We start from the raw sequence: 18,728 nt of genomic DNA on the forward strand, positions 1-18,728 counted from the left end.
TTTGCGATTTGTAAGCATTGGGAAATACGGGTGCCACTTTGACCAAATGTGATGCCACTGGGACATCTCTGGCTATGCCACTGTATTGTTTCATCTGCCGTCCTGCAAGTGATCTATATTTATTGCGCACCCTGTGCAGAATTTCTGTTGGAGATGCTGACCCAATAAATACAAATACAGCTGACAGTCGGGAAAGACCGAGCTCCAGAGATGAATCGGGCCTGCGCGCGCCAGCTTCCTCCAGCCGCTGACAAACATGCGTGTGGGTACTATATTTGTATGTGCCCGTGTTTAACCATATGTGGTCGTTTGGCAGTGTTTATAAGCTGGAAAGACTGGTAATTCAGTGGATGAGTGTGAACCTTTATTTCTCGTGGCCATTTCCCCTTACTTGTGTGTACTCTTTCTAGGAAAGCCTTTTCTGTATGTAAACGTGAGGTTGAGTACTTTGCTCATGTAACTAGATATTACTGGCCCCATTATAAATGTTGTTCCTCGCTTCCCTGTGAGGTTTATGTATTCGAAAATCTTGCAGTGTGCGAAGCTACTGTTATTTGGCATTTCAGTTATTTACGCAAATACATTTATTTGTCGTTCCTTTCTCTATTTATTTGTCCTCCATGCGTGTTTACTACACAGTTTGGCCACTAGAATACACCCACGCCTATCCTCGCTCAATGTGAAGTCGTCTTCGTTTAGTGCACATTTTCCAGTCAGTCACATCTTAGTGGTTCAAAGACATCCACAGTACCACTCAGCAGAAACACTCACCACCACCATGAGCTAATGAGCTGCTACATGGAATGGTGTTCCCATTCAGCTGCTTAAGGCATCCCGATCCTTAAGCAGAGGGCACACATGTCCTCTGCTTTTGTTTGATTGCTCTTGACCCGTACTAGCCTTTTAAGGTGGAGTTAGCTGATGCCTTTTTTTCGTGTATTATTTAGAGTACCTTTACATCTGCTGGAGGTGATAACATGGTTCGTTCTCGCTCTCGCTCTCGCTGTTCTCTCTGTTCTCTCTCTCTCTTGTTCTCTCTCTCTCTCTCTCTTGTTCTCTCTCTCTCTCTCTCTCTCTTGTTCTCTCTTGTTCTCTCTCTCTCTCTCTCTCTAGTTCTCTCTCTTGTTCTCTCTCTCTCTCTCTCTCTCTAGTTCTCTCTCTTGTTCTCTCTCTCTCTCTCTCTCTAGTTCTCTCTCTTGTTCTCTCTCTCTCTCTCTCTCTAGTTCTCTCTCTTGTTCTCTCTCTCTCTTGTTCTCTCTCTCTCTCTCTCTCTAGTTCTCTCTCTCTCTCTCTCTCTCTCTAGTTCTCTCTCTCTTGTTCTCTCTCTCTCTCTCTTGTTCTCTCTCTCTCTCTCTCTCTAGTTCTCTCTTGTTCTCTCTCTCTCTCTCTCTCTCTCTCTCTCTCTTGTTCTCTCTCTCTCTCTTGTTCTCTCTCTCTCTCTTGTTCTCTCTCTCTCTCTTGTTCTCTCTCTCTCTCTCTCTGTTCTCTCTCTCCCTCTCTCCCCCTCTACCTTCCCCTGCTCTCCTTTTTCTTTCGCCCCTCTGTCCTTTGCTCTCTCTGTTCTCTCTCTCTGTTCTCTCTCTCTCTCTCTCTCTCTCTCTCTCTCCCCCTCTACCTTCCCCCTGCTCTCCTTTTTCTCCCTCCCCTCTTTCTCCCCTCTGTCCTTTGCTCTCGTCCCCCCTCTCTTCTTACCCTCCCTCTCTCCCTCTACCCTCTCTTCCCTCTCCTCACTCACCCCTCTCCTCACTCTCTCCAGGCCTGACTCTCTCCTCCCCTCTCAACACCACTCTCCCCTCTCAACACCACTCTCCTCACCACTCTCTCCTCTCCTAATTGTATTTTTTCACGGCCGCCATGCCGTGACGCCATATCAAAGGGCTTCTCCTCCCATAATTATTTTTTTCCGGCCGGCCGTACTTTAAGTTTCACGCCCGCCATACAACATACAACCACACATACAACCACACGCACAACCACACGCACAACCACACCGTCAGTGCACAGTTTCACCAGGCACAGACACCATCAGTCGTCAGTGCATGCTTTCACCGGGCACAAACACCACCAGCTGTCAGTGCACAATTTCACCGGGCACAAACACCACCAGCCGTCAGTGCACGCTTCCACCAGGCACACACACACACACCACCACCAGCTGTCAGTGCACACTTCCACCAGGCATACACCACCAGACGTCAGTGCACGCTTTCACCAGGCACACACACACCACCAGCCATCAGTGCACGCTTTCACCAGGCACCCACACACCACCAGCCATCAGTGCACGCTTTCACCAGTCACACACACACCACCAGCCGTCGGTGCACGCTTTCACCAGGCACACACCACCAGCGTCCGTGCACGCTTTCACCAGGCACACACACACCACCAGCCGTCGGTGCACGCTTTCACCAGGCACACACCACCAGCGTCCGTGCACGCTTTCACCAGGCACACACACACCACCAGCCATCAGTGCACGCTTTCACCAGGCACCCACACACCACCAGCCATCAGTGCACGCTTTCACCAGGCACCCACACACCACCAGCCATCAGTGCACGCTTTCACCAGGCACCCACACACCACCAGCCATCAGTGCACGCTTTCACCAGGCACCCACACACCACCAGCCATCAGTGCACGCTTTCACCAGGCACCCACACACCACCAGCCGTCGGAGCACGCTTTCACCAGGCACACACCACCAGTGTCAGTGCACGCTTTCACCAGGCACACACACCACCAGCCGTCAGTGCACGCTTCCACCAGGCACACACACCACCAGCCGGCAGTGCACACTTGCACCACTCAGCACCACCACAGCACCACTCAGCACCACTACACCATCACTCAGGGGCACCACAACATCACTATGCGCTACAACAGCATCAATGAACGCGACAGCATCACTTGTCCCCAAAACAACATTACTCAGCGCCACCACAACATCAATCTGTGCAACCATTCAACAACAACTGTTTCAAATATTTTCTGTCAATGTTTAAAGCTTTATTACAAATGTCATAAAAAGATGTTAAATGTTTTCACTTCTGTTCTTGTTAAAACATTGTGATTTGTCAGATCAATACATGTAAGACAGGGGGAAACTAAACATGTACCTTTACTAATGCTATAGATGGAACATTTGCTAACGTTATAACTATTGGCATTTCTAATAACAAAATTAATACTTTTTATAATTCTAAAAACATAAACAAAATGTTTTTTTTTTTTTTTTTTTACATTTTACACACCAAAAGCTCAAACTTTTCTATTGCGAGACCGATTGCATTGCAAATGCTTGTTTATTTATTTATTTTCTTCAGATATTTTTTCAGGTGGAATTTAAGACTTGATTAAAGCCTGTTGAACAAATGGGTGGTCTCCTTATGTATATTTGATGAAGGTATTTTTTTTGTCATAGTGCCTTAGTTGGTATACTGGAGAGCATATTGCTACTTTTAAAAGCAGATTGGGTGCTGCCAGTCAGCCAGGACTCGCATCTGTTGAGCAGCAGGGCTTGCTTAATTATTTACTGATCCCATTAGCTCTCATATGTTAAGTAAGCCTCCTAATCTCATTGGTCGCCAAATGCCTGTCCCCATTTGTATGACCGCAACATGCTACGTGCATGGCTAGGTTAATGTAATTCTTCCCAGACAATCTAGTATTAGTTGCCTTATCCCGAGAATCTAACATTTTGCTGTGCCCATCTTTTGTGTTCACGTTATTATGCAGCATTAAACAGAAGGTATGTCGCAGGAAAAAAAAATGATGAGTAGCTTAAGTTAGTCCTAAACGTATGCATGTCATGGTGCCCTTTTATTGACTTCAGATTTGGCATCCGGCCACTCGCCCATCTCAGCTGGACTGCAACACCTTATCCTTAATTTTCCCTATTTAGGCAACTGTGAACACTTTATAGAGTTCTGAATTATCTTTTAGCTCTTCTTACTACTGCTACCATGTTAAGACTTGTATCATTCGCACAGATATATGTTCAAGAATTAGTCTAACCAAACAGCACTCTTATTTAGCTACTCTCCACATGGCAGTGGAGCATGTGTTGAGAAACCCCTCTTATTGCCATGCTAATGGGGCGGGGGGTCCTAGCAAGAAAACATCTACGTGGTCAAGGAATCCCAGTAGGACAGAACATTGGAGGGAGCTTTAAAAATTCAGGGCATAACTCCATGGTCAGGTAGAGAGAGGTGTAATTTATTTTTCTTTTTGTAGGCAGTGGTATATAATCTGTTCATGACTATTCAGGGGCAAGTGGCCAGAAAGTCAAATGTTACTTTTCATTATTTCTTGATCTCCTTGACTATTTTTTGTGCTCTTTCATGTCCTTTCAAAATCTTTCTCAGGCTCTGTTTCGCTCTTTCTAATTTAAGCTCTTGTTCACATGCTATGTGGTATTTTGATTGTTCTTTCTCTTATTTTCACTCTCTGTATCTCTCCGCCGCCTCTTGTGTTTGCTCACTCTTTTGCTCTCACTCTTTTTCTCTCGCTCTTTTTCTCTCGCTCTTTGCTATGCCTTTTATTCAGACTAGAATTATCAGAGCCCATGGATTTGTTCAGTAATGCTCAAAACAAGTAATGACTGGTTCCTTAAAACATTCTTCACTGTCCTAGAAAACTGTTTAAAAAAAGACAGTATGAATCGTAGCATTTTCTGAATGCTCGTCGTTACTGGTTAACCCACATCAGCCATTGTTCTACTTGAATTGAAGTAGTTTACCCTCCGTGGATGAACATGTCTCCAGCTCATTGCTGCCTGCTCTAAGCACTGATCCTCCTATTCTGCCACTCATGCTTTTATTGCTCAAGCCACAAAGTGGATAGATGTTAAACTTCTTCTCCTTAAACGTGCATCTCTTTGTCACGGAACACCATATGATATGATTTGCTGGTCTTGATTCCCTGTAGGCAGTTAGGTGAACCTCCTCTTGCATCTGCAATATTCCCTCAACTACAGTTCAACCTCAATCAGTCCGAACCACCATTATCATTGACTTATTCCTTGCTGTCAATCTGCTCTTTAAATACCCTCCTTTTGGTAATCTAGAGGATACAGAGACCAGCAGTACCCGGCTGTTTGAGACTGGCAGTTCTCCATAAAGGAAGAGCACCTCCTCCATGCTGTGTGCTTAAAGGGAAATGTGTTGGAGTAAATGATAAAGACAGTCTGATCCCTTGAAAGGCAGTGGAGAATGATTTACATCTCTTGAAGGGCTGAACCTCATGTTGCCGTTCTAATGTGGGCATCAAATGCCTGGTTCTTGGATTCAGCGAATAGAATAGCTATATATTTGACATGCAAACACCTCAAAACATTCATTGTACTGCACCACTTGGTTCAACTCCTGTCTGGCCCCACCCTAGTGAATGTGCAACGACTTGCTCGTGTACTTTCAGTTGATTAACATCGGTATCAGATCCGCCATCAAAGGGTTGGCGCCATCTTTGGGGAGCTTTATCCCCAAGTAATGCTCTGTGAGCGCATCCAGTTATTTGAAATGGAAGTGACGAAGACCCCAACCTTCTACAAGTGCTTTAGATACCCCAAAGGTATGAATTCCTCTAACCCGTGAGTACAGTACCACAGTGACCAATGCAGAATTGCAATTTCCTGCACCTTTTATCACCATACTTAATGACTTACTTTGCGGAGCAGGTGTCTTCATCTCACACTTCCCAAACAGCACAAAACAGCTATATTTGGTTCATATCTTCAAGCTCTTAGCTTGAACTTAAAAGAATGGCTTCGTTAGGGGCCCCATCTTCAGTTCTGTGCCTTTGGCACTGTCCTCGAATTGCAGGTCTCCTCCACTTGGAGAAGTGCTACCTCTTCTGTGCTATACCACCAAGAAACTGCCATCCTGTACACCACTGAAGAACTGCTCTTCACTGAGACCAGAGCCATATGTGTGCCATGATCCTATGTAGCCTTTCTATAGCATTGTCACTGTAAATCTCGTACACTTTTGTAGCAGTGTTTTTTTTAAATTTTAAAATGGTGTCTGAACAACAAAGTGAATTTACTCTTTGCCCATGCACACTGTCCTCAACCCAGAGTGGTGTCAATAATGATTGCGTTTTTTTTTTTACCTTTCTCAAACCCCTTTTTGTAAATGACACTTTAGGCTTTGTAATCCCAGCATCGCGCTATACATCTTTGACCAATATTATTCAGAGACCCATTAGGCCCTGAATATCTACAGTGTATATAGCACTTCTTGTGGTAAAATTGAAAGTACATCTTTTTTTTTTGTTCAAATTTCATAAACCTTTATTTGAATTTGAGACACGACAAAATTAGAGTTGCACCATAACAGAATACTATGCACTGCAATACAACAGAAAAGATCCAAAAATAGCACGTACATAATACCATAAATAAATCAATATAATAGGTCGGGGAGACAACCATACCAATGAGGAGAAATGGACATGCACTGCACCATGTGTGATGGGTAGGGGGCACTGAGATTCAGGGAAGGAAAGGGGCAGAGAGGAGGGGACTCATTGACCTTCCCTCGCGGGGAGAGCAGGAGAGGTCGCCGGGGGCTGGGAAGTGTGACTTAGGAGGTAGGAGATGAGCGGACCCCAAATATCCAATGGGCGGGATCTAGCCGGCATAAGGTCCCAGAATTCGGACAGGAGGGTCTGCCAGCAATATGTGTCATAAAGCCAAAGGGCTACCTTCGGCATGGGCCGGCGACCCCAGCACATGGAAATCCTGCTCCGCGCAAGAACCAAGAGCATAGCGATAAGTTTGCGGGAGGCATTTGGGCATAATTTGTCTACGCCTAAAAGGCAAAGCAGAGGGTCAGGTTGGAACGGGAAGGAGGCGATCTCCGAGATGACAGCACATACGTCACGCCAGTAAGCAGAAACCTTGGGGCAAAGCCAGGCGAGGTGGGAAAAGGCGGGCGAAGAGTAGCGCAGACACCGGTCGCTAGCAATGAGTCCCATCTTGTGCAATTGTAGAGGGGTCCGGTAGAGCCTGTGTAAATACTTAAAGTGGATAAGGCGCAGACGGTAGTTTGGGGAGAGGCGTTTGAAATTGAAATTACATCTTAGTCCACTGTACAGTCGGCCAAGATTCCCTGTTTAATAAGAGGTGTGAGAAACGTAAAAGAAAAACCAAAGATTTATAGGAGATTAGTAGGCTGACTTGCTGAATCTTGAAGTGATGCTCTCTCATGTTGTTTTCTTGTTTTTCTGCAGGTATAACATGGGTGCTTGTGTACCGGACAGAGAAGTACAAGAGGCTAAAAGCAGAAGTGGAAAAACAAAGCAAAAAATGTAAGTATGAAGAACAATTGGTGAATCACTTCTTTGTCTCAGTGGTGCTATTGTAGATATCAATTTGATGGTGTAAACATGCATTGATTCTGCCTAGAAGGTGGGTTGAAATCCCTGATCTCAGCTGCTTATTCCTAGCAAAGAATGGAGTTAGGAGGGCTATGACAGAATTGTATTTGTTTGAATGGGCAAACCGCTAAATTAAATTTCAGAAACTCAGTTTGATTAACATTTGACAGTCATGACCTCAAATTGATCCATGAAATTCCTTTACATTTAATCACACAAATGTTACCCGGTTCAGCTTGAGGGGAATCCTAGGGCTGCATTGGTGCATAGAAAGGTTTGGATTAAAACAGTGAAGAAATCTGACTAGTAGTTGTAGGTTTAAAAATAACCGGTTATATGCTCCAGATGCTCACTACTAGATACTTGCCTATATTCCAGCACTGCTTGATTGCCCTTTATTCTACTGTCTTTGTGGAAGGACATATATAGCAGATACATTAGTTTGACACTGGGAAGTGTATAGCCTGGATGTAGCATAAGTGACTTTAATATTGTTGTCCTTATTGTTGTCCCTACAGTTATTGCACCATAAGCCACTCCATCTCTGAGGCCATGGCATGCTAATCCCTATCTTTAGGAAAACATGTGTTTAACTGATTTATTTTTATTATCTTTGGGTGTCCTGATTGCATCCACGGACTTGTGTGTGATGAGCCTTAAGGCCCCTACATTGATAGAATAATCACCTCGCTCCTATTCGTTATGGCATTGTCTCCAGTGCTAGCCGTTTTATCCACAAGTCATTATTTTGAGGTGATTTAGTCTAATTAGTTCAATGTAAGAAGAGAAAGACCTCAACAGAGGATAACACAGCTGTTCAGGACTGCAAAAAGTGTCCATAATGACCTGGAAGTGGGTAGGGACCCTTTTTAGGTCTCGCCTGTCAATGCGCATGCGCATTGAGCGGAGCGAGACTATAGGGGCTTAAACAGAGTTTAACCAGACTGGTGATTTGATGAAGTGCATGTGCGCTTTTAGCTCAATGCGCAAGCGCAATGAGTTAAAATGCGCGTGCACAGCATCAAATCGCCAGCCATCTGTTCCCCAGCAGCTCTTCCCGCTCCGCCCCACAAGCTTCCCCCAGCGTGCACTCTGCCTCAGCCGCACTCCTCCCACACCTTTGACGTGAAGCTTAGCTTCACTTCAAAGGCCCCTGCTGCTTCACACTATTCATGGCCGCCAGGCCATGTCTCTCCCTCATCGCCGCTCTCCCCGCTCCGCCCCCTGCTGCGGCTGTGTCGCATTTGTCCACCCCCCACAGCAATGCCCTCCGTCTTGTTGTGATAAACTACCCAAACTCTAAAACCCATTCAAGTGAATTGCATTTAACTGGGCGAATACACCTTGGTCGTAGCAGCGGGAAATAGATCGTTTTTACAAAAACAAGTGCCACCAGAGGTCTTAGCTGCCCTCTCTCTTCTATTTCCCACAGTGTGCCTCTCCTCTCTTTCTACTTCTCATCCCTCATATATCCCCACTGTTGCCCTTTCAGTCTAATCATCTCGCTTCTGTTTCTCGTTACCTCCTTTCTCCATCTTTTAATTGACACTGCCACTCGCCCCCGCCCGGTCCTTTCTTGTCTACTCGTTTCCCCTTGCCTCGCCTTTTCTCTCGCTCTCTGATACCGCCTTGTGCCCACCATCTCTCTTCTGCTGCCCTCACCCCGTTGTTTTCCCGCCCGCCCTTTCCCCACTGCAGTCTTCAGGATTCTTCTGCTCTGCCCCTGCTGGTAGCTGCTGCCGCTCTCCTGCCTCCGTTTGTCGTGCTGGCGTGAGGGAAGCCCACATAGGCTATCCAGGGCTCGCACGGAGGCAGGCACACACCCACGTGCAGAGGCGGCGCCAGCCGTGCTGCTCCTGCGCCACCGGAAGGACCGAGAAAAAATAATTAGTGAAGTAATTCCTGGTGTCCATGCAGTGAGATGGGCTCAGTACTCGGTACGGTGGATGTTGCTGCAGCGCCGGAAGCAGGCTGGAAAAAACACACACAATACCGCCAGTTACGAAAATAAGCGTTTTCAATTTTATTTGTTTTGATGTCTGTATATTAAAAAAGTTGTTAGTAACAGTGAGTAAATGGGGCTTCTTTTAAATAAGTGGAGAGGAATGCAGGATGGGTAGCAGCGCGGTGTCCGGAGGACCGTGCAGGCTTGGAAGGGAACATCGAATGGTCCTGGTTGAGCAGTGATGGTTAGGTTCAGACTGCCCTGGCTGTAAGCAGGGAAGGACTATGCAATTCTGCTGTTGCTGTGTTTTCTGCACAGTTACAGATTTGCCCCAGTTTCCACTTAATCCATAATCTTCTGTATAATCTGCAGATTTGAACCCCAAAAAATAGTTTGTAGCTCAGTCGCTTCAAAACAAAACATGCCGCATCACATAGAATTATTTACGCTTTCTTATCACACAATTTAGTCAACATTGCCTCATAATTTGGTCCTCCCTTGCCTCATAATTCCAGTAGCCCTGCCTATAGGGCAGTCTGGCAGTGCCCAATGGGGCTGGCTTGACTGGTCAAGAGCTGAAAATATGCCAGGCCCTCTCAGCGATGGTCACGGTTTTCAACATTATCCTCTGTTTAATGGGAGCCAATGTAGAGGCTTCAAGTTTCACATAGTATTGTCTTTTGGGGCATGCCAAAATAAGATAGGCCGCTGCATTTTGGACTAGTTGGAGTTTATTAAGAAGTCCTCTTGGTAGTCCAACTCACACCCTCACCCTCACTCATCCTCACCCCCTCATCCTCACTCACCCTCACATCCTCACCCCCCTCACAACCCTTTCACCCTCATACACCCTCACCCCCCCTCACCCTTGCACCCTCTCACCATCACCCCCTTCACCCTCACACCCCCTAACCCTCGCACCCCCTAACCCTCGCACCCCCTAACCCTCGCACCCCCTAACCCTCGCACCCCCTAACCCTCGCACCCCCTAACCCTCGCACCCCCTAACCCTCGCACCCCCTAACCCTCGCACCCCCTAACCCTCGCACCCCCTAACCCTCGCACCCCCTAACCCTCGCACCCCCTAACCCTCGCACCCCCTAACCCTCACCCCCTCCCACACCCCCTCACCCTCACACCCCCTCACCCTCCCACCCCCTCACACCCCTCACCCTCACACCACTCACCCTCACACCACTCAGTGCTACAACACATATTGTGTTACAATAGGTGTCACATTTGCGAAAGATAAAACTATTGGCATTGTAAATACCAAAGCTATTAATTTCGCTATTTTCAAAACAAGCACATAAAAAAAGTGTCCTTTACAATACCAATACCTCAAACGTTCCTAATGTGAGACCTATTGCATTGCTGTGCTTCTCTCCCCTGCTGCACTCTCCTGCTCCCTAGAGATGTGGCCTAACGACCAGAGCTGCCATCTAAGTCACGTAAATACAAAACATGTTGCATTCCAAATGCTATAGGTGTCACATTCGCGAAAGTTATAACTATTGGCATTGTAAATGACAAAGCTATCAATTTAGCTATTTTAAAAACCAACAAATAAATAAAATATTTGTCATTTACAAGACCAATAGCTCCAACTTTTCTAATGCGAGACCTATTGCACTTCCAATGCTTGTTTGTATGAGAAGATGTAATGTACCTACCGTGCAAATTTTGCTCTGTGATCTTAGCAGAAAACCTGCTTGTACTTGCCTACCTTCCTCCACCTGTGGCATGCGTGTTTCAGGTTAGGCGTTGCAAGCTTTTCAAGGAATGCAAACCGTGGCGATGCCAAGTTCTGTAAAGAGAATGAGATCCCAGGGTTGTTGGCAGGTCTTGCATGAACCTTGCTTCGCAGTACATGCCAGAGAATGTGGCTCGCGATGCGTGGTTGGAATGCCCTGTTGTTGCTGTTTAAAAAGTTGGAGACTGCACATTCTGTTAATAATTACACATATCAGAAGAGTTTAGGTGATCTTTGAGCGGAGCGTGTTAGTGATGAATTATGAGTTTGTGTGGGGAAATGCATTTTTTTTTTATATACAAAAGGTTTTTGCAAACTTCCAAAGACACTTTGTGCGCGTGTCATTGACATTTTCAAAAGGAAAGATAACGATGAGTACTTTGAATCACCGCAATTTACTTTGTCCTCCAGTCAAGTTGTTGACTGTATGAGTCCCGTTTTTCCTCTCTGCTCCAGCATGGAATATGTAATGCAGTTGTTTTCTTTGTGTTCTGTGTGGGTGCCACTTGCAGCAATTAGTGATGAGATTGAAACACCAATCTGGCCTGCTCCTAGTGGAACTTGTACGGTAAAATTCATGTGTAGCTGTGATCTAGGGCAACAAAGCACTAAATGTATTCCGAGATGATTGCAATCCTTCTTTATTGTGTACAGCCTGGGACGTGACCGCAGCTTGGTGGTGCATGACGATCTTTTGGGCAAGGGGTGTGTTTTACTTCTAGTGCACACAATGTAGGTGTGTATGCAGGGAGACTGCAGTGCTTGCCAGTTTAGGGGGTATCGTAAGGTAAAAAGGTGTAATCGTTTAAATGCGTGGTGGTGCACGTCACATGCACCTCCACATTATGCAGGAGTGTTGCAGGTGACGTTGTCATGCACGGAACGCTGAGATTCAACTGGCAGTTTCCTACATCACTGAGGTGCAGCAGATCCCTTATGCACTTTATGGCATGCTTATAGGTAGATGCAACTGCAGTTGTCGCAGGGCAAGGAGTAGGAAGTACATTGTGACACAGTCTTTGGAATTGTGTGATACAGGACTCTTCACCAGGGCTCCAGTATGAGAATCCAGTACAAGGCAAGGGAATTCCAGTTCTCTAGTGCTTCCAGCTATAAGTTGGTTGGCGTCCTTGCTAAATCCTGTGCCTCCTACAGCGCAGTCCTAATTAGTTTATCCTCTAGTGGGATATAGAAATGTATTCACAATGGATGCAGTGTTCCTTGGTGTACCCCCTTTAAGAACACGTCTAAAGTCCAGGAGAAATGAAGCCTATCCTTCGAGCAGGTCTGTGCCTCAGCATGACGATACGACCGGAGGTGTACAAATGTATTTTTTAGCAACTTTTCTAAAGAGCTACTGAAAACTGCATCTCCGCATAGTTTGTGAAGATTTTCGCTTTGACTCACCCATGTAATAATAGTGACTCTTAGGTCAATTTGTTTCATATATATTTGATTACCGCACAAAATATTTTACTGCAAGAGATACTTTGCAAAAAAGTTAGCATTTTTCTCTCCTGCGAAGTCATTGCATATACAAAAAAATCTAACCTTGCAGACAATAATTCAGTTTATTTTGTTCTGCATAGAATCGGGGTGTAAATATGTGGAGAATGTGAATGGCACACCATGGGTGATGTTTCGCTTTTCTGTGTTCTTCCACAGCAAAAATTGTCCTGCATTGCTTACAAAAAACTTTGAATATTTATGAAAGACAAACAATCAGTAACATTCCTTCCTATGTGTGGTAAGAGCTGTAGAAATTGCAGAACGACTCTCGGGAAAGTACACAAAATTCCTCATCTGGACGGTTAAAGTCAGAAACGTGTTTTAACAGCGGCTGAAGGGAGTGTGCGGCCTTGTAAATACAGCTGCCAGGTGGATGTCTCCATACTTCTCTGCTAGACATGGCTTGCGTGGTTTGTAACAGCTTGTCCCCTTTGAGTAATAATTTCTCCATTTATCTGCAGACAAAGTCTGCAGTGGGAGACGGTGGCAAAAAAAAGGCTACATCTCTTTCAGGCGATCATTATTTAAGGATTCCTCTTTGTCATTTAATTTTATTCCCCTGGAATTGAGAAGGCAATCTGAAACAGTCTATCTTACCATAAATCTAGTGATACTTGAAGCAAACGGTAGTACAGGTTAAGGTAAAGCCAAACTTTGGCTGTTACGTGAATTTGGTGCCCTGGTCCTGAGACGCATCGCACAGATGTCCCTTTTTTCCTCACTGTTAGTTTTCATGATATGCATTAATTGTTGCCACATGCTAGTCCATCAGGAACCTTAATGTGCTTGACCTTTTTCTTTCTCACTAAATGTTGTATAAATATACAACATACAGTGTCTGACTGATTTGTATGGCATTGAATAAAGAATCTAGGCCACTCAGAAGAGAAGCAGTACCTTTTTTAGATCGAGAATGGGCAGCACAGGCGCTGTTCTGAAAGGCATGCTGGATTCGGGGATGGACTTGAAAATCCGCCCATCTTTTCAATTGGCTCCTGTTACTGTCCTTTCTAAATCGTTGCTTTTGATTAATGAATAGGATTAGTATTCCATCCTTTGTACCGCCATATTTGTATTTGTAACCTCCCACAAGGACTGGATTTTTTTACTTGTGTTACATGGTCTGTTTTATCTACAGTCTGTGAGCACTATTTTCTTTAATGATTTTTCCATATCCGCCCACGATGTGCTTTCCAACAACGCAGCCCGCCCACCCACTTTTATATGTTTATTAGTAATGTCGGCCGCTCCGCTTCAACTATAGCGGTCGTGCTTCTTTATTTTATTTGCCTACAGCACCCACGCTTGGAACCTTTTTGTTTTAATTTTTGAGTGAAAGCACCCCATACCGTGCTTTCACTTTAATGGTAGCCCCGCCCCTTTCTTTTGACTCTGTTGCCATATTCAGCTTACATCGAGCTGCGTATAAAGAAAGGGGCGCGGATGCCATGAAAATTAAGGCACGGCATGGGTGCTTTTACAAAAACAAGCATTTGCAATGCAATGGGTCTCGCATTAGGAAAGTTTGAGCTATTGGTCTTGTAAATTACAAATATTTTATTTATGTGTTGGTTTTGAAAATAGCGAAATTAATAGCTTTGTCATTTACAATGCCAATACTTTTAACTTTTGCAAATGTGACACCTATAGCATTTGTAATGCAACCTGTTTTGTATTTACGTGACTTAGATATATTGATATTACAAATAACAATGGCGATAGAAAGAGGGAGGGCGATAGAAAGAGGGAGGGCGATAGAAAGAGGGAGGGCGATAGATAGAGGGAGGGCGATAGAAAGAGGGAGGGCGATAGAAAGAGGGAGGGCGATACGATAGAAAGAGGGAGGGCGATACGATAGATAGAGGGAGGGCGATAGATAGAGGGAGGGCGATAGATAGAGGGAGGGCGATAGATAGAGGGAGGGCGATAGATAGAGGGAGGGCGGCAGGCAGATGGATGGATGGATGGAGGGATGGAGGGAGGCAGGCGGATGGATGGATGGAGGGAGGCAGGCGGATGGAGGGAGGCAGGCGGATGGATGGATGGAGGGAGGCAGGCGGATGGATGGATGGAGGGAGGCAGGCGGATGGATGGATGGATGGAGGGAGGCAGGCGGATGGATGGATGGAGGGAGGCAGGCGGATGGATGGATGGAGGGAGGCAGGCGGATGGATGGATGGATGGATGGAGGGAGGCAGGCGGATGGATGGAGGGAGGCAGGCGGATGGATGGAGGGAGGCGGATGGATGGATGGAGGGAGGGATGAAGGGAGGCAGGCGGATGGATGGAGGGAGGCAGATGGATGGAGGGAGGCAGGCGGATGGATGGATGGAGGGAGGGAGGCAGGCGGATGGATGGAGGGAGGTGGATGGATGGAGGCAGGCGGATGGATGGATGGATGGAGGCAGGCGGATGGATGGATGGATGGAGGCAGGCGGATGGATGGATCGGATGGAGGGAGGCAGGCATATGGATGGATGGAGGGAGGCAGGCAGGTGGATGGAGGGATGGAGGAAGGCAGGCAGATGGATGGATGCAGGCGGATGGATGGATGGAGGGAGGCAGGCGGATGGATGGATGGATGGATGGATGCAGGCAGATGGATGGATGGAGGCAGGCAGATGGATGGATGGAGGCAGGCAGGCGGATGGAGGCAGGCAGGCGGATGGAGGCAGGCAGGCGGATGGAGGCAGGCAGGCGGATGGAGGCAGGCAGGCAGGCGGATGGATGGATGGAGGCAGGCGGATGGATGGATGGATGGAGGCAGGCGGATGGATGGATGGAGGCAGGCAGATGGATGGAGGCAGGCAGGCAGATGGATGGATGGATGGATGGATGGATGGATGGAGGCAGGCAGATGGATGGATGGAGGCAGGCAGGCAGGCAGGCAGGCAGATGGATGGATGGAGGGAGGCAGGCAGATGGATGGAGGCAGGCAGATGGATGGAGGGAGGCAGGCAGATGGATGGAGGGAGGCAGGCAGATGGATGGAGGGGGGCAGGCAGGCAGATGGATGGATGGAGGAAGGCAGGCAGATGGATGGAGGGAGGCAGGCAGATGGATGGATGGATGGAGGGAGGCAGGCAGATGGATGAATGGAGGCAGGCAGGCAGGCAGGCGGATGGATGGATGGATGGATGGGAAGCAGGCAGATGGAGGGAGGCAGGCAGATAGATGGATGGAGGGAGGGAGGCAGGCAGATAGATGGATGGAGGGAGGGAGGCAGGCAGATGGATGGAGGTAGGCAGGCAAGCAGATGGATGGAGGGAGGGAGGCAGGCAGATAGATAGATAGATAGATGGATAGATAGATAGATGGATGGATGGAGGGAGGAAGGCAGATGGATGGAGGGAGGGAGGCAGGCAGATAGATAGATGGATAGATGGAGGGAGGGAGGGAGGCAGGCAGATAGATGGAGGCAGGCAGGCAGGCAGATAGATGGATGGAGGCAGGCAGGCAGATAGATAGATAGATGGATAGATGGAGGGAGGCAGATGGATGGATAGATAGATAGATGGGTGGATGGAGGGAGGCAGGCAGGCAGATAGATAGATAGATGGATAGATGGAGGGAGGCGGATGGATGGATGGATGGGTGGATAGATAGAGAGAGAGAGTGAGGGCAATAGATGGATAGATGGATAGGTGGATAGAGAGAGAGAGTGAGGGCAATAGATGGGTGTGTGTGTGGTGTGGTTGTATGTGTGTGGTGTGGTTGTATGTGTGTGTGCGGTTAGAGAAGGATGTATGTGGAAGAGAGCAGCAGATCAGCACAGCAGAAGGTAACCGGGAATTAAAGAAGGAGGCGGGTGGAAGAGAGCAGCAGATCAGCACGGGAGAAGAGAACCAGGAGGTAGAGAAGGAGGTGGGTGGATGAGAGCAGCAGATCAGCATGAGAGAAGAGCACAGGTAGTTAAAGAAGGAGGTGGGTGGAAGAGAGCAGCAGATCAGCAGAAGTTAACAGGGAGTTAAAGAAGGAGGCGGGTGGAAGAGAACAGCAGATCAGCACAGGAGAAGAGAACGGGGAGTTAGAGAAGGAGGCGGGGTGAAAGAGAACAGCAGATCAGCACAGGAGAAGAGAACAGGGAGATAAAGAAGGAGGCGGGTGGAAGAGAGTAGCAGCACAGGAGAAGAGAACAGGGAGTTAAAGTAGGAGGTGGGGTGGAAGAGAGCAGCAGTTCAGCATAGGAGAAGAGAACAGGGAGTTAAAGCGGGCAGTAGAGGGAGCGCGGTAGAGGGAGGGCAGTAGAGGGGTAGAGTGAGGGCGGTAGAGGGGTAGAGTGAGGGCGGTAGAGTGATATAAACCTTGAACCACTCTGTCTCTTGCAATAAGCTAGTCATCCAGTTTGCCAAGTCATTCCTCTACACCCCAATGCATAAAGGCATGTTCCTTCTCCCGACCACAAACTCCAATAGGTAACTTCATGATGGTGTACTTTGTACCAGAGGTTCTATTTTACATGAGTGCACATGTTTGGTAGCAAAAGGCCACTTAAATGACAGACCCCCTGGCTACAGTTAGAAACACATTTCTTGCAAACCTGGGTGAGAAAAAAATAAACTGAGCATTGAACCACTAGTCAACATTATTAAAGGTCCAATTCCATGATGCCGAGCAGACCATGTCTGTCTGGGTTAACTTTACAAGCAAGCATGAGATTAGGTAAGAGAAATGCAACTGAAAGGGAAACCAATAAAACATTTCTGTTGTTTCAGAACATATTAGCAATAATTTGCCAAATTGATAAAACAACACAACAGGTATGAAAACCTGATTCGTCTGACAGCAATTAAAAACAAGCATTTACAATGCAACGGTTTCGCCTTTGTAAAAGTTGGAGCTATTGGCATTGTAAATGACAAAAATTTTATTTATGTGTTGGTTTTGAAAACAGATAAAAAAAATGGCATTGTAATTGACATTGCCAACAGCTTAATCTCTCGCAAATGTAAGACCTATTGTACCCTACTGGACGAGCTTAGCAGACAGCAATCACTACCACACACACACACACACACACCCAGAGCCACACACACACACCCCCAGAGCCACACACACACACACACCCCCAGAGCCACACACACACACACCCCCAGAGCCACACACACACACACCCCCAGAGCCACACACACACACACCCCCAGAGCCACACACACACACACCCCCAGAGCCACACACACACACACCCCCAGAGCCACACACACACACACCCCCAGAGCCACACACACACACACCCCCAGAGCCACACACACACACACACACACCCCCAGAGCCACACACACCCACACACACACCCCCCCCAGAGCCACACACACACACACACACCCCCAGAGCCACACACACACACCCCCCAGAGCCACACACACACACCCCAGAGCCACACACACACACACCCCCAGAGCCACACACACACACCCCCAGAGCCACACACACACACACCCCCAGAGCCACACACACACCCCCAGAGCCACACACACACCCCCAGAGCCACACACACACCCCCAGAGCCACACACACACCCCCAGAGCCACACACACACCCCCAGAGCCACACACACACACCCCCAGAGCCACACACACACACCCCCAGAGCCACACACACCCCCAGAGCCACCCACACACCCCCAGAGCCACCCACACACCCCCAGAGCCACCCACACACCCCCAGAGCCACCCACACACCCCCAGAGCCACCCACACACCCCCAGAGCCACACACACACACACACCCAGAGCCACCCCCCCCCCAGAGCCACACACACACACACAGACACCCACACACACACAGACACCCACACACCCACACACACCCAGAGCCACACACACCCAGAGCCACACACACCCAGAGCCACACACACCCAGAGCCACACACACCCAGAGCCACACACACCCACTCACCCAGGAGAGCAAGCACAGTGAGGGGGCAGGGAAGCAAGGGCAGCGAGGGGGCAGGGCAGCGAGGGGGCAGGGAAGCAAGGGCAGCGAGGGGGCAGGGAAGCGAGGGGGCAGGGAAGCAAGGGCAGCCAGGGGGCAGGGAAGCAAGGGCAGCCAGGGGGCAGGGAAGCAAGGGCAGCCAGGGGGCAGGGAAGCAAGGGCAGCCAGGGGGCAGGGAAGCAAGGGCAGCCAGGGGGCAGGGAAGC

At 47.9% G+C, this 18,728-nt stretch overlaps 1 protein-coding gene across 2 annotated transcripts in view; it reads left to right on the plus strand.

Annotated features, from left to right (window-relative positions):
- TMCO1 (transmembrane and coiled-coil domains 1) overlaps nt 1-18,728 on the plus strand; it is a 222,114-nt gene that overhangs the window by 10,120 nt on the left and 193,266 nt on the right. For both annotated transcript variants that reach the window (XR_015308471.1, XM_086956986.1), the window contains exon 2: nt 7,237-7,314. Coding sequence is in view for 1 of the 2 variants with exons in the window: in XM_086956986.1 (XP_086813112.1) it covers nt 7,237-7,314 (78 nt within the window). In the remaining variant the exon portion in view is untranslated. The remainder of the gene's footprint in view (nt 1-7,236; nt 7,315-18,728) is intronic.

Source organism: Lissotriton vulgaris, chromosome 1_1 (assembly GCF_964263255.1).
Source record: "Lissotriton vulgaris chromosome 1_1, aLisVul1.2, whole genome shotgun sequence".
Taxonomy (NCBI): Eukaryota; Metazoa; Chordata; class Amphibia; order Caudata; family Salamandridae; genus Lissotriton; species Lissotriton vulgaris.